This window comes from Myotis brandtii, unplaced genomic scaffold (assembly GCF_000412655.1).
Source record: "Myotis brandtii unplaced genomic scaffold, ASM41265v1 scaffold160, whole genome shotgun sequence".
NCBI classification, from domain to species: domain Eukaryota; kingdom Metazoa; phylum Chordata; class Mammalia; order Chiroptera; family Vespertilionidae; genus Myotis; species Myotis brandtii.
Window position 1 is genome coordinate 2589268 of NW_005355833.1, and position 16307 is coordinate 2605574.

Genomic DNA, 16307 nt, shown 5'->3' on the forward strand with positions numbered 1-16307 from the left:
GAGGCAGCGCATGCCGGTTGTTGGGTGGATGGTCTGCTCCATCACATCAAAGAGAAAGGACACTAGCTACATCCTTTCTGGCAGGTGGGATGAGTGTGTGTACTGACAGCAGGAAATGTGTGAATACCCTCACCCCGTCTTCGCTCCTGTAGTTCTTTATTTAAAAAGTAAGTCCTCTAGCACAGGGTCCGGCGCACAATCCTGGGAGAGTCCTTCCCCTCTCCCTGTGTCCTGAGGGCAGCACCAGGGCTGGGCCCCCTGCATCCCTGGGAAGCAGCTTCTGTCCCCCAGTGTCGGGCCAAGAGCCTTCGGGGAGCAGTGACCAGCCTGACCCTTGTCTGTCCTGGCCCCGCACAGATGTCCTGGCGTCCGCAATACCGAAGCTCCAAGTTCCGGAACGTGTACGGGAAGGTGGCCAACCGGGAGCACTGCTTCGATGGGATCCCCATCACCAAGAACGTGCACGATAACCACTTCTGTGCCGTCAACGCCCGCTTCCTGGCCATCGTCACCGAGAGCTCGGGAGGAGGCTCCTTCCTCGTCATCCCCCTGGAGCAGGTAGGTGCCCGGCTGCAGCCCAGGGCAGAGGGAAGCCCTTCTGATCACTGTTGGGTGGTTGCCCCTATTTCTCTCTGCACCGCTCCCGCCCCCCAACCACCTGTTACTTCCTCATCATGTGTCCAGTGTCTGTGCCTTCCCAGTATTCCTGAGATTCACCAGAACAAATGCAGGCTGGGGTCCAGGAGACCTGAGGTCTATTCCCAGAACTTCCCCAAAGGTGTGCACGTGGACAAGTCACTTTCCTTGGGGTGCTTGGGGTTCTCATAAAACTGAGGGGTTGGACCATCTGATCTCCAAGAGCAGGTCCAGCTCTCCCATTCTGTGTCCTGGATTTGGAGCTGGGAGGAAGACTCAGCCATGGGCACATTGGGCATCTACAAAAAACAGCCAGCTTAAAAAAACAAAACCAATGTGAGACCTAACCGGTTTGGCTCAGTGGATAGAGCGTCGGCCTGCGGACTGAAGGGTCCCAGGTTCAATTCCAGTCAAGGGCATGTACCTTGGTTGCGGGCACATCCCCAGTGGAGGGTGTGCAGGAGGCAGCTGATGGATGTTTCTCTCTCATCGATGTTTCTAACTCTCTATCCCTCTCCCTTCCTCTCTGTAAAAAAATCAAAAAAAATATATTTTTAAAAAACAAACACAAAAAAACCCAATGTGAGCTCTCCACTGTGAGGCTGGCTGTCATTTCCCTTCTCCCTCATCCCCCACCTTCCATCTACAGGTTCCCCCCACCCCCACCCCGTGGCTGCCTTCGTGAATATAGCTAATTAATTGGCAAAGCCGAGATTTTGCAGCTCTGCCATCCAGGCAGAGTCCCCAAAGGCCCTGGGGAGGTCACATGCCTCAGAAAAAGTGCTCGCTGTCAGTCCTGCTTGTTTCTGGCTGAGCTCTCCCTTCCCGGCCTGACTCATCTCCACTCCCACTTTCGCCAAACTGCTCAGGGGAGGGGGGCCACGAGGAACCTGGGTTCTTGCAATCCACGTCAGCTGGTGGGGAGGCCGGCTCTTTGCAGCCTCTCCTACCCACGGTGGGGGAGCCCGGATCTGGGAGAGACTGGCCAGATCCTCCCTTCCTCCAAAAGGGGCAGCTTCAGTGACTGAGGACAGAGCCCCAGGCACGGTCGGGTCCGAGGGGCAATGGACTTGGCAACAGGAGGTCTGGGTTCTAGTTGGGCTCTGCCACTTGCCGGCCGTATGACTGACCTCTGGCTTGTCACTTACCCTCTCTGCACTTTATTTTTCTGTAATGGCACAATGGGGATCCTAGATTCTCCTCCACCTACACCCGAGATGTTGGCACGGAGTGGGATAATGGACATGAAAACTTGTGAACCACACGACACGTTTAAGATGTTTTGCTGCTTTCTTGGGAGAATCATCAGCTCTGTTCCTCAACTTTGCAGATGTCCTCAGTGGCTCTAACACATTCTAAAGGACTCTGAAATGCAGTTTGCCTCCCTCCCAAACCAGATGGGCTCACATATCTGTCTCCCTCAGGGACTAGCTCAGCCCCAGCCTGCAGGTCCCCAGCAACGTTCGTACGGGGGCTCGAGCGCATTGCCGGCCCCCGGCCATACTCCACTTGATGGCTCGCTAAGGTCAACAGTCAGTGCCTCACATTATAACAAAACGATATTTCCAGATGGATTGAGCATTTAAAGAAAAGGAAAAGCTGCAAGTATGTTGAAGGAAAATGGAGAGCATTTTAAATATTATACAATGAGGAAAGACTTTCTAAGGCAAGACAAGCATCCCCAAGCCATAAAGGAAATGATGAATAGAGTAGAATAATTTGTTAAAAAGGTAAAGTTTCTGTACTACAATGATTCATGTAAGCAAAATTAGAGACAAACCACACAATTGAGTACAATAGTTAAAATATATAATAGACAAAAGATTCGTGTCCAGAATATATAAGGGTTCCAGAGAAATCAATAAGAAAAAGAGCCTAATAGAAAATGGGTTGAGGATATGAGTAAGCAATTCTCCAAAGACAAAATATATCTTTTAACCTACGAAATAGAAAAATATTTAAAAGAGCAGTAGTCTTTGGTATTGCCAGAGTTGTGAGAGAGCAGGGACTCAAATGCACTCTTGGTGTATTACATGGTAAGAGGTAAATGGACACAACTTGGCAATACCAATTAACATTTAAAGGCGTATGTCCCTGGCCCAGCAATTCCACTTCTAGGAATCCATCCCTCAGAAATAGTTCCCAGTAATGTTTGTAGCATTTTTTAGTACTTGACTTCTTTTTAAAAAAAAAAGCACCAACTTTTTATTATTTCCAACAAAAATAAACTCCTCTCTCAAATTGCATAAAGGTTTCTAAATTCTTCCGCTCCGTTTCTGGTAAGAGTACCAGTTTTATACTGTCAGTAGCACTGGTCTAGCATATGATCAGATTTTGTAAACTCTCCATGAACAGCGGAAGAGAAAGTACTCTTTACAGAGTATTTCTTCCTCTATAGAAATATACATGGTATCTGTACACATACATATATGGTCAATGTACACATAGCTTTCAACGTTATTTGTTCACGTTCTCTGATACATCTTGTGTAATTTGATTAATAGTGGGCTGAGAGTGCTGGCTCACACTGCCAGTTGGTTCTGTTGTTTTTTCTCCTTTCATGAACTTTTCACCTTACGAAGTACTCCATGATCTGTGCAGCACTTTCATAATAGTGAAAATTAGAGACAACCTGCAGGTTCGTCCATAAGGAAATGATGAACAGATCAGGGGCAGCCACACAGGACACCATGCAGTCATCGAAACTGATGCTGTGGGACAGTCCTTCTCAAGGGTTCAGCCTCGGAGTCACCGGACTCTCTTAAAAATTATTGCAGACCCCCAACAGCTTCTGCTTATAGGGGCCCTATATCTATCAATATTTAGCATATTTAAAATAAAAACAAAGGAACTTCAAAAATATGTATGTTAACTTACTTAAAATAACAGCAATAAAACCATTTCATGCTCTCCAAAAAAAAACACTTTATGAGGGAAATATATTTTCCAAAACAAACAAAAAAAATTAATGAGAAGAATGGCATTGTTTCACATGTTTGCACATCTCTTAATTAGTCTAAGAGACAAGCAGGATTTGCATATGCACTTCTGCATTCGCCTGTTGTGACATCACACATCAGGCAGCCTCTGGAAGACCCCACGGTGCGCTCCTGAGAGCAGAGTGAAAAGGCAGCTCATGTCCTGCAAGTAGTTTTATCCCAGCAGACGCCCTGAAAAAGGCCTGGCGATCCCAGAGGCCCCAGACCAGACTTTGAGAACCACTGGTGCAGGAGGATATTTAATGAGAGAAAACTTGTTTCAAGTGAAAAAAAAATAGTAAAATGCTTAAAATATCCCATTTAAAAATATCTATGTATCCATCTACCGTCTGAAAAACACTGGGAGAATATACACCTAATATTAAGAGTATTGGGAGCGTGAGTGATCTTTTATTGTCTTTGTTTTCCATAACAATATTTTCTAAATTTTTCTTAGATGAACACTTAATGTTTTGTACTTTAGGCGGGGGAGGGGAATCTAGTAAAAGCAGTTTGCTGATGTGAAGAGGGAGCCCCTGAGGTTTCAGGGGCCACACAGCCCAAAGCTGGCTCCATTCAGCACTCCGTTATGTATGTTGCAAATGTTCTCTCCCAGAGTAACATTTACTGGAGAAAATGCAAACTTACTTTATAGTGAGGGCAATGGGTGCGGGTGGGGTGATGGATGGCTGGGAGGATGAGGTGATGGCTGGCTGGGAGGACAAGGCAGCTTCTAGATCTGAGTGGTTCATTTCGTTTGAGCCAGGACCGCAGATTCTGTGGAGCCGGGTCCCACCCCCCAAAGAGGGGCTGCTTGGGAATCAGGGCCAACTCCCCCTTCCCCTGCTGCCTGGACCAAGGCTGTCAGTCTCCTGCCCCCTGTGGTCGGAGCTGGGCCTGCAGGCAAGGGCCTGGCTGCTGGGTGTGGGGAGGCAGGGCTGGTAAACAACAGCAATAATGCTGAATTCAGAAACATCTCATTATCTCAGCAGAGATGAGCTGTTTCATGCTGGTCGATTTTCTGGGAAGAAGGTTATATTATTTTAGCTCCAGGTTTTTCCCTCAGTTTGGTAGAAATCCCTCTAAAAAACCAGTTTCCTGTGCTATTCAATACAAACACAGAAGAGGTGTGGGCCGTTTCTCGATGAACCCTAATATTGCTTGCAGCGTTAACTAGGAGCTGTGAACTCACGTGGCACACTGTCCCTCCGCGCATTGTCCCTATGATGGCTCAGACTGTTGTCCTGAGCAACCAAAAGGCCACAGAACATTGTCTGTTGTTGTCGATCTTTTCCGAATCCTTTTCCTTCTACTGTCAGTGTCCTTCTCATTCCTTCCTTGCTTTTCTAGAGGTTTGGGCCAGATGAGACCAGTATGAGCCAGGGACCCCCAAATTCCTGAGCCTTCGGAGAGAGGCTTCTCCCTTTGTTCCCTGTCCCTTGTTGTGAGTAAAAACCATTCTCCAGGGTAGGAAGCCCTGTCCACAGCAACCCCAGACAATGGTGATGCCTTGCCTTTGTGCAGCACTCAGGCCCAACAAACTCTGTCTTCGTCAATCCTCTCGGGTGGTAGGCAGAACCATCCCCATTTTACAGGTGGGGAAACTGAGGCTACAGAGATGGACATACAGTTGGTCAGTGCAGGAGCTGGCCCTGAAATCAGCTCCCACGACTCTTTCCACAGCCCCCGTCACTGGTGAAGGAGACGTTCTGGCTGGCAGAGCTCGGAGCAGTGGGTTTGTCCTCCCGGGCTCTTGTTCGGGCTGCTGTTGTGAGGGCCAGAGCCTGGTTTCCCCTCGTTAGCATTCCGCCGCCAGCTCTCTCCTCTCTGGAGTGGAATGTTAAGCTGCAGATGGGGGAGCAATCAGCACCCTGGCTGCCTGGCACAGCTGGAGGGGCCTTATGAATATTCCAGAGACCCGGCACGGTGCCCAGGCCTGATTAACCACTTGGGCCTCCCCAGGTGCACCGGCCTTTCCGCCACCTTCCACCAGGGCTGCCCGATCCAGGCCCAAGAAGCCCGAAGCTGGAAGCATAGCCTTGCATGCCCAAACTCCACCGCCCGAGAGGACTGCTGAAGACCGCTCCCCGGTCCCCTACCTGGCACCTGCTAGGAGAGAGGGAAGCCTGGCTTGCACGTCAAGAGTCTGGGTTCTCCCAGGGGTCCTCAGCCGTGACTGTAGAATCACCTAGGGAGCTGTTGAGGGCCCAACACATCTGCTGTCTTTGAATCTCACCTCAAGTCCCATGATGAAAGTACCGTTACTCTCCCCATTTCACAGATGAAGAAACAGGGATTTGGAGAAGTCAAATCTCCATGACACACAGATGGCAGAATTTCAATCCAGGGCTCTCCCAGCCACACGCCTGCCGCCTGACAGAGTGAGGGAGAGGCATGTCTACAGATGTGCCTGTGTTACTCTTACGGTCATTTGCATGTCTCCAAGGGTTTCCTTGAACGTTAATTCCACCAATGCTATATGAGCCCCTCTGATGTGCCGGCGCCACATGTGTCCCTCTCTGCTGGAAGCCAGGAGAGCGGGCATTTCCTAGGCGCTAGGGGACGCTTCCTCTCTGAAGGACTGACGCAGCAATTTCGGTCGGCAAGGGGAGGTGGAGAGAGGTGTCCTGGAGTAGGGATCAGACAAGAGAGCATCATTTCTTTAGTCCTGGGACTTGGACTGGGCACTCGGCACAGGCCAGGCACTGAGGACCCAAGAAAATAGCAACTGCCCCATAAAATAGGCCCAAATCTTCATCACTGCTCCCCTCTGCGGATATGACTCCCCCTCTCCTGGGGGAATTCGGGGAGCCTTTTCCAAATTCATTTTTCTGATCTTTCCTCAATGGCTCTTTGTTCTTCAAGCTGCCTTCTGCTTGCTGTGATTTGCATCTCAAAGGCTGTGACAGCCCAAATGTACAGTAAGTGACTTTGGGAAAGGGGGAGGGAGAGAAGTCGCAACTTTATGCCATTTGTCTGAGGCCCGAGATTGACAGCCTTGCTTTGTGCTTTCCCTTTTTTGGAAGAATGACTGCTTGCTTTTGAGAAAAGTGAAGGCAAGGCCTTCAGCAGCAGGGAAAATGTGGCTTCCTTCCTTTATTTCAAGGTTGTGGGATGGGGTGTTATCTGGATTTGAGGTCCAGGGAGGGACCAGGGCTGCGGCCCGGCTGGTGGGTATGCTGGTGGGTCAAGGAATCCACCCCTCTGCCTCGGGCCAGGGCCTCCACTCGCTGCTCCTTAGCGTCACTCCTCTGACTCCCTGCAGAGCCAGGGAGGCTGGGAAAGTAGGGCTGGGTCACTAGGGCTGTGTGAACTCGGGCTGGGGGCCTTGACTCTGCCTATGGGCACCGGCCTGGACCCAAACCAGTTTGGCAGTTGGCTTGGTCTGCTCTCTATTTTCTTCGGAGGCCTGGAGCCTCCCACATGTTAGCTGTGAACCCCTGGGCATGGAACCTCTCTGTGCCTCACTCTCCCTGTTTCTAAAGTAACAGTGGTACCTGTTTCTTAGGGGGCCAAGATGATTAAATACGGAGCGTGCTCAGTCAGTAGGAGCTACGTGACGCCAACGGCTTTCCCCCTCCCCTCCCCTTTCTTGTCCATGAAGGCCCAGAAATAGCCTGTGGGCTTCCCAGCCTGCAGCCCGAAAGGAGAGGCTTCTTTTTGGCCTTCTTACTGCTGTCTCCATTGCCTGGTACCGCCCATGAGCTTCCCAGCAGTGAGCCCACCCTGCCTACAGGGGAGGCACCCATGGCCGAGTCATTTGTGCTGAAAGCAAGTGGTGATGGTGATAAGAGTATCCTCAGGAGCATGACTGATGGGGCTGTACCAGGCTGAGTCCTGGAGGAAAGAGGACTTGGAGCAGGGAGGGCTGGACCCGCTTTGCTGCTGGGTCATGCACCGCCGAGGTAGCCTGCTTGCTTATCTGGCCTGTCAGCCACGGTTAAATGAGATCAAGCATGGAAAGTTTCACCCGAGTGTTTGGTATACAGCAAGTGCTCAATAAAGGCTATAGTGCTTTTATTTCTATTATTATAGCTACTAGAACAAGCTCCCAGTTCCTGGAGGGAAGGAGGTGCTGGACGTTAGGGGCAGGAGCTTTCTGGAATCTACGTGGCTCAGAGCCGAAGCACAGGCCCGTTGTGAGGGCATGAGTTTGAGATTCTGTGCGGAGCTGGCCTGAAGCTACACAATCCCCACAGTTCATGCCCACCTCCCCGGGGCCCCAGTTCCAGTCTACACGGACACAATTGCCAGATCCGGAGGCTCCAGCAATCACATATTCCCATGTGGTACCTATGAGCAATCCTGGCCCCAGAGAGAAGTGTTTATCCAGGATGGCACCGCATGCCTGGACACCCTCGTGCCCTTCCCAGAAATCCTTGCACTGGGCCACTTCTCAGGGTCCAAAAATCAGACCTACTAAGGTGTTGGTAATCATGGTGGCTTCCATTTAAAGGGATTTGCATTCATTTAAGGTCAAGGTGAGATTTAAGGAAACCAAACTCTTGAGACCCACAGGAATGTGTTGCTAAGAGTGGATTCCAGGCGGCAGGGAGATCTGTTCCCACAGGGCGGCCAGCCTCACACCTTCAAACGACTGGCCTGTCCTATCAGGCCCGAGGCCACAGCTTTAGAAGCTCCCTCCTCCTGTGTCCCTGGACTCCCAACACCAGCAAAAGTGATATAGGGTGAGGGGGGGGGGGGGGGGGGTGGGTGGCAAGTGGAGCTAAGGTGACTGGCTTGAAATAACATCTCCCAGGGGGGCCAGTGGGTCCCTGAGGCCTTGGCCAAGACCCCTACGAATTGACCTGTCCCACGGCAGCTTCCAGAACAATGAGTGTGTTTGCCTTGCCTGAGAACTCCAGGCCTGACTTTTCAGGATGCCCTTCCACATGTCCCTGACCTCAACCCCATCCCAAGGCTCTTAAAGGGCCAGTTCACCTTGATGGAGTGGGGGAGGGGGGAGGTCACAGCACTCACAGCCTCTCAAAACAAGAGAGGGCTCTGTGGCATCAGCAAGGCTTGGTGCTAGCCTGTTCTCCCCGCTTTCCATTCCACTCAGCCGAGACCTTGATTTCAGTTGCTAAGCAACCTAAGTCTTTAAGTGGGTTTTCCCTCAGGTAAACACCAGAGGGGGAAGGCAGGGATGGCAGTGCTTAGAATGCTGCCTTTTAAAGCTGGAGACACTGAAACCCAGAGAGGGCAAGAGACTTAGTCAAGGCTGCACAGCTAGTTCGTGCCCCATGTGTCAGACAGTCAGCTGGGGCAGCAACCCCTTCAGAATCCTATCCCCCCCACCCCACCTCCACCCACGCCACCAGCCCCCAAAAGAGAAGCACCCAGGCAGCAGCAACACCTTAGGGACGTTCCATAAGAGACTTCCATCTCCCCAGACAGGGAGGGTCTGGGGTCAGTCAGTTTGAATTCTAATCCCAGCTCCACCATTTATTGGCCATGTGCTTTGGGCAAGTTACCTAACTGCTGTGTGCCTCAGTTTCCTCACCTGCAAGATGGGAGAAATGCTAGTCCCAACCCCAAGACTGTTCTGAGGATTCAGTGACATGTTAAAGCATGGGAGGTGCCTGGTACAGAGCATGCACACGGGCTCCTCACCTTGGGCACCAGTGCCTCCTACCTACTCCTTCTATATCTCCCCCCGACCACCCACCCAACGGATAAGCCTCAATCTTATCCATCTTCTGAGGTTCAGATATGGTATAAAAGTTTTCAAGCTTTAGCCCTACTCCCCCTATATCTCCCCCCTGCAACCCCCATCACTTCTTTCTGTGGAGGGAGTTCAGCCTCAATCTTATCCGTCTTATGAGGTTCAGATATGGTATAAAAGTTTTCAAGCTTTAGTGTTTAACACTGGATCATTTTGTCCAAATGAGACAGGTCCTTAACCTGGGAGGGGTGCATGGGCCCCTGGGCTGTCTGGAAAAGCCCACAGACTTCTTCCCAGAGTAAAGTTTTTAAGTCCATAAAATAGAATAAATAAGATAACAAAGGGACCAATTATATTGAAATAGAGTTATCAAAACGCATGCCCGAAGTATAATACAGTAGTATGTGTGCCTTTATGGTAATAAATTAAACAACACGATCAGGCAGAGGACTGACAAGTCCTGTGCTTTCAAAGCAACGAGGAGTGTGGACAGTTTTTGAGATCGTGGTACCAGGGTAATGTGATCTGAAAATATCTGTCTTGTCTATTGATGAAAAAGTTATAGTTCAGCTAATCGTAATATTAAATTTTAGTTAGCGACTAGGAAAAATTTAAATGCAGTTTTCCTGTGATCCCAGCTCACAGACCTGCTAAAGGGTCGGCAGGCCCAGGTTAAAGACAGACCTCTGAGACATAAGCAGTTAGGCTACTGTGACTTCGCAGAAGGAAGGTCTTTCTATAAAATCAGGACAAACAGAACTGCCCTGGCTGAAGCTCGGTGGGAAGGGGGTAATGCAGCCTGCCTGAGCACCCCTCACCCGTGGGGTGCCCCCAAATCCCAAGCTTTACTGGGAGTGAGGAAGCCCCACCTCTCTGCTTGGTTCTTTGTGACCTGGGCAGGTCCCTTGGCTTTTCTGGGCCCAGTTCCCCATCTGTAAGAGGTGGTGTGGGACCCGGTGTCCTCTGAGGTCTTGTCCAGCTCTGATGTGCAGCGAGTCTGTGTTTCTCCTCCACCAGAGACAAAGGCCTCTGAAGTGTGGGTTGGCAGGAGCCCTGGGCCAGGGAGAGGGAACAGCTGGGGCCAGGCTGGCTGACTCCCAACTGTTCAAGGCAGGAGGAGGAGGAGATGCACGGTGCTCTCCAACGTGACAGCTGGGTGAGCCTGGCTGGGGGCCTCATCCTCGCCTGCCATCTGTGCCTCCTTCCTGCAGTCGGCCGGTGGGAGGGGGTGGATAGGGGGTGCTGATGGGGCCCAAGGCCAGACAGCAACCTGGGGCTGCCCCAGGAAAAGCCATAGAAGTGCCTGGTTGATTACTCTTGGGTGCTTAACTCTTTCCATCCTCCCTTTTCCCACCCTGGTCTTAACTGTGTTCTGGAGAGGGGAGGATGCCAGCCCTGGGACCAGTTAGGCTGCTGTGACTTTGGGCAAGTTTCTTAACCTCTCCGAGCTCCACTTTCCTCTTCTGTCCAATAGACATCAATCCTAAGACTGCCCCTTGGTATCAGAATGAGGTTTAAATGACACAGGGTAGATGAAGTGTCCCCAACACAATGGTAGGCACGTCCCTGCAGGCTCAGTGCTATAGGACATCCAAGAGGGCTTACCCCCAGGACAACAAAAGCCCCTGGAATTGACATTGAGGCCATGATGAGACCCTGAGCAAAGGTCTGTGAAGGGCTCGTAAGCCCCCCAGGCACACCGGCTTCGCAGTCCACTTTCCCTTGTCCACACTTTGGCTCCAGCTCTTCCCCCTTGTGGACTGCCCTATCTCACCAATGTCCACATATGGAAAATCTTACCCATTTAGAATAACATCTATTTATAAATAAGTATTTATTTCCAGATAGTATAACCTTCAGATGGTTTCAACTTCCAAAGCAATCAAAGAACACACAGTTAAAAGTCTGCCTTTCACATAGCTTCCAGTTACTCAATTCCTCTACCAGGAGGCAGCCAGTGTTAACAGCTTCTCAAGTGTCTTTTCTGAAATTATATATATATATATATTCCTTTATACACAAAGACAGCATACTATGCCCATTGTTCTCTCTGTGTCTTGCCTTTTTCCATGCAATTATATATCTTGGAGATCTTTCCACATTAAATACAGAAAGTTTCCTCATCCATTCTTACATGACACAGTATTCCACTGCTTGGATGTACCATCTTTTGTTGAGCCATAGATAGAGCCTGCTGATGGGCATCTAGATGACTTCCATACTTTCACTGTCACAAACGGTGCCACACAGAATAATTAAGGACATGCCTTGTGGCACGGATCTGTAGAATAAATTCCTAAATGTTGCATTGATGGTTCAGGAGGTATGTGCTTCCTCCCAGGAAACAACACACATACACACACACACACACAAACACACATACGAGAATTTCTTCCTGACATTGTAACAGGCAAAGATTGTTTAATAGGACGCAGAAAGCAATAATTATAAAAACAACTGATAATTGGACTTCACCAAAATAAAACCTTTTGCTCATCAAAATATACCATTAAGAAAGAGAAACGGCAAACCATAGATAAGGGAGCAATATTTGCAATGCATATAGCTGAAAAAGGACTGGTATCCATAACATATGACTGTGTTTTAAAATAGGAAAAAAAAATTAGGGCGAAACTTAAATGGGCATTGCATAGCAGTGGGTGTCCAAATGGCCACGAAGCCAGTGAAGAGGGGCCACTTCATCAAAGTAGGCCCAGTTAGCATTTTTATTAAGACTGAGGCTGAAAATCTCTTTATATGTTTAAGGCTTATTTGCACTTCCTTTTTGTGTGACTTGTTTATCTACAGGCTGTGCCCATCATTACTCACTAGGAAAATGCAAATTAATAGCACGAGTTATTCTGTACACCCACCAGAATGGCCCAACTGGAAAGACCAACGATATCAAGTGTTGATAAGGATGAGGAGCAACTGGAACTCTCATACTTTGCTAGTGGAGTGTAAAATGTTACAGCCACTTTGAAAAACTGTTCTGAGATGTGTAATAAAGTTAAACAGATGTCTACATTAGGACCAAGCAATTCCACAAATAAGTTTATAATGAAGAAAAGTGGGTACATGTATCCACAAAAAAAGACTTGTATAAGAATGTTCATAGCAGCTTTATGCATAAGCCACTGACTAGAAACAATCTAAACATCCCTCAGCAGAATAAACAGATTGTGGTAGATTCATAAGATGGAATAGTACAGCGCAGTGAAAAAGTAACTGTAGAGCCCTGGCCAGTTTTCTCAGTGGTTAGTGTGTCGGCCCATGGACCGAAGGGTTTGATTCCTGGTCAAAGGCATGTATCTCCGTTGCAGGTTTGGTCCCAGGCCCTAGTTGGGGCATGTGTGGTAGGCAACCAGTAGATCTCTCTCTCTCCCTCTCTCTCTCTCCCCCCCTCCTTCCTCCCTCTCTTTCACTCTCTCTAAATATCCACGAAAAAAATGTCCTCCGGTGAGGTTTAAAAAAAAAAAAAGAATAACTATAGCTACCCAAGCAGTATGATGAGTCTTTAAAACATGTTGAATAGAAGCCAAACACAAAATAGTTCCTACTGTGTGATTACACTACGCAAAGTACGAGAACAGGCAAAATTGACCTGTGGTGATGGAAGTCAGAGTAATCGTTGCATTTTGTGTGTGGGGACACTTTTAGAGTGATGGAAATGTCCTGAATCTTGATTGTGGTGAGAGTTACATGCGTGTACACATGTGTAAAAATTTGATGAGCTGTACAGCTAAGATCTCTCTCTTTTGTTGGAGATAAATATACCTTATTAATTTCAAACAAGGAGGGCATATGTGCTTTTGAAATGTTGAAAGATATTGACAAAATTGTCTCCCATTGAGGTTGTAACAATTTACATTCTCACCAGCAAAGTATAAATGTACCTGCTTCCTTACCCACTTGAAAATGCGGTGTTACCATACTTTTTAAATTTTTGCTGAAATGATGTGTGAGAAACTTTCTCAGAGTAGGTTCAAGTAGCATTTTTTGTTAAAAATGAGGTTGAAATATCTTTATAGGTTTAAAATGTATTTTCATTTCCTTTTTGTGTGAATTGTCTCTTCATATCCCTTATCCATTTTGCTGTAGGGCCATTGGTTCTTTTCTTACTGGTTTAATAAGTTCTTCGTATATTAGGGAAGTTAGCCGTTTGTTTGGGATATGACTTGCAAATGCACCTTTCAAAGGGTTGTTTTTTCAATGCAGTTTTCTCCTTTTAAATGTCAATAATTCTAATTTGCCAGTCTTTTCTTTTATGGCAGCTGGATCTGGGCCATGGTTAGAAAAGCCTTCTCCATGGTTATAAAGTAGTTTTCTGACAGGCCTCCCAGTACTTTTATAATTTTGTTTTTATATTTAAATCTTTGATACCTTTTGAAATTTATATTGAAGTAAAGTATGAGGTATAGATTCAACTTATTCTTTCCACCCAGTTGTCTTTATACCACTTAAATGAGTAATCCATCTCTCCTCCACGGATGTGAGGTGCAGTCTTGGCCACATTCTACATTTCTGTATGTATTTGGGTTTATTTATGGGCTCTCCATTCTTTTCTGCTGATCTCTGTTAATGTATCAATACCACCATGCTGTGTTATTGAGGCTTTGTAATATGTTTTCATATCAATAATGCTAAAAAATTAAAAAAGAAAGAAAAACAAACAAAAATATCAATAAACTTCTCATCACTCATCGTTATCTTTTCTCAAAGGTGAACTGCCTCTTCCTGCATTTTTATTTTAGTATTTAGAATCTGCTTATGTGAATACAAAAAAATCTTATTTTTATTGGGATTATGTCAAATTCATAGACTAAATTAAAAGGGTAGACAATCTTATGATGTTGAATCAAACTATCTATGAACATTGGTCACTTGTCCTAGTCTTTTGTGCCCGCTGTAGTGTGCTAAGTTTTCTTCATATAGATCTTCTGGCATTTTTTTGTTGGTATTATATATAGGGCCCATTTTCCATTGTATCTTCTATTTGGTGATTGTATATTTGAAAGCCAGTGGTTTCTGTATGTTAATTTTTTAGGCTGCCGTGTTACTAAATTCACAAATTTTTCAGTGTTTTCTCTCAGGTTTTCTAAGGATATTCTCTTATCGTTTGCAAGTAGGGATAATGTTACCTCTTTATAATGTTTACAGCTTTCGTATCCTTTTCTTTTCTGGTTGCATGGGATAGTTCCTCCAGGAAAGTGTTAGATAATAGTGGCATCTAATTCCTAACTTTAATGCCAATAATCAAATGTTTATCCATTAAAAATACTTTGGGGTGAGAAAGATAGCTTTTCCCCCAACACTTTATTATAAAACTTTTCAAACATTCCTCAAAGATTAAATCGTTTTGCAGTGAACACCATCTCAATTCTACCCTAACAGCTGGCTATACTTACCACTGCTGGGTGGCCCATTTGTCTGAGGTGGGGAAGTGACTTCAGACGCAGAATTCCTGGGGGACATTCTGTGTAGCTGGCACGGGACCTGACAACAACATGCTATGTCGTCAGATGGTGCTCAGATGTACAGATGCTGAAAGGGAGGCCCCAGGCACCTTAGTGCCCTACACAGTGTCACATGGGGGTCAGAAGTAGAGGGAGCTGAGATTTTAGGACATAGACGGGGTGATGCTCAGGTGAAAGGAGGCAAAGGATGACAGCCTCTCCCACCCCCACTGTTCCAAACTTCTCCGGGACCCAAGGAGGGGGCATAGCATTTCCAAGAGACAGTCTTTCCTGGCAACTGGTGGGAATTTCCTTTCTTTCTCCATCGCCTGCTCCTGTCCAGCTGACCCCTCCTGGCACAGCCCCAGACAAAGGAAAGGAAGTGGCCTGAGAAGGTGCTTCCCTCCTGCCCTGGACAGCTGGAGTGGCCAGCACAGCGGGGGTGGGGCTGGGGGTGGGGGGTGAGTAAGGAAGGGGCCAAGCAGCTTTGTGTCTCTCTCCACCCTGTGGCAGATAAGGGGCCTCTGCATTGTCATTTTTTATTTCTACTATTGCAGTCACCACCTTGAGTTCAACAACAACAACAACAACAACAACAAACAGATAATAAAGAAAGTACACAGCTTTATAATCAGGTAAATTTGGGTGCAAATCTCGGCCCTGCCAGAAACCAGCTGCATGACCTTGGGTGAGTTCCAGCTCTCAGCTCCTCCTGTGGGTGGTGAGAGGAGCCACAGTTGCAATGGGGGTGCCGGTCTGCACCTGTAGAAGGAAGGTCCGTGGCAGACGGGCATTGAGTTTCCTCTCCCAGCCTCTCCTCTCCCAAATCTCCCCTCACTGTCATGGGGCCCTCCCCTACTCTCAAAGCCCCAGGGCCTCTCCTCCCTTTCTGGATTAAGTCCATCCCTGCCCTGGCTCTGATGAATCTCCCATCCCTCCTTTGGGACTCACACTGCCCTCCACCCCAACCCTGAGCCTGTCCTGATCCTTCCCACCTCCATGCCCTTCTCCTTCATTGATCACATGGACAATTTCTGCCTATCCTTCCTGCAGAGCTCTGGGCCACCACCTCCGGGAAGCCCCCCGGAACCACCATGCTTCTTCCTTTAGTCTGCCACCAGGTTCTGCTCATACCCATGTAGATTGGGGGTGGGGGAACGACGGGGGACGGGGCTCAGTCTGTTTTCATACCTGCTCTTGCTACTACCCACTGGGCTTCTGAAAGCTGGGAACAATCCCACTCATCCTATTCCCAACACCCAGGGTACTGCCAGGATACTAGACCAGGATCTTTCCAGATGGGATAACCTTTTGAGGTTTAGAGTGGTGACGAGTCTTGGCCAAAACCCCAATCTTCCAGATGCAGAACTTTGGCCCTGGATGAGGGGTCTGATGGATGAGGCCCTGCAGACAACACAGAGGCTTCTGGCAGATCCCAGCGCAGTAGCCTGCAGCCATTTTCCCACATGGAGAAGCATGTCCAGTGAACCAGGTTTACATTGGACTTCTCTGCTCACCCACCTGCCCCTTCCCAGCCTCACTTTGCCTGTCTGTGAGATGGGAGAGCACTGA

General features: G+C 48.1%; 1 protein-coding gene across 1 annotated transcript in view; it reads left to right on the plus strand.

Moving 5' to 3' along the window:
- The first annotated feature begins 327 nt into the window (after window positions 1–327).
- The window catches only part of CORO2B (coronin, actin binding protein, 2B), a 64943-nt gene continuing 48963 nt past the window's right edge, over window positions 328–16307 (plus strand). The window contains exon 1 of the mRNA XM_005862087.2: window positions 328–558. Within this exon, the coding sequence (XP_005862149.1) occupies window positions 358–558 (201 nt within the window). The 5' untranslated portion in view covers window positions 328–357. The remainder of the gene's footprint in view (window positions 559–16307) is intronic.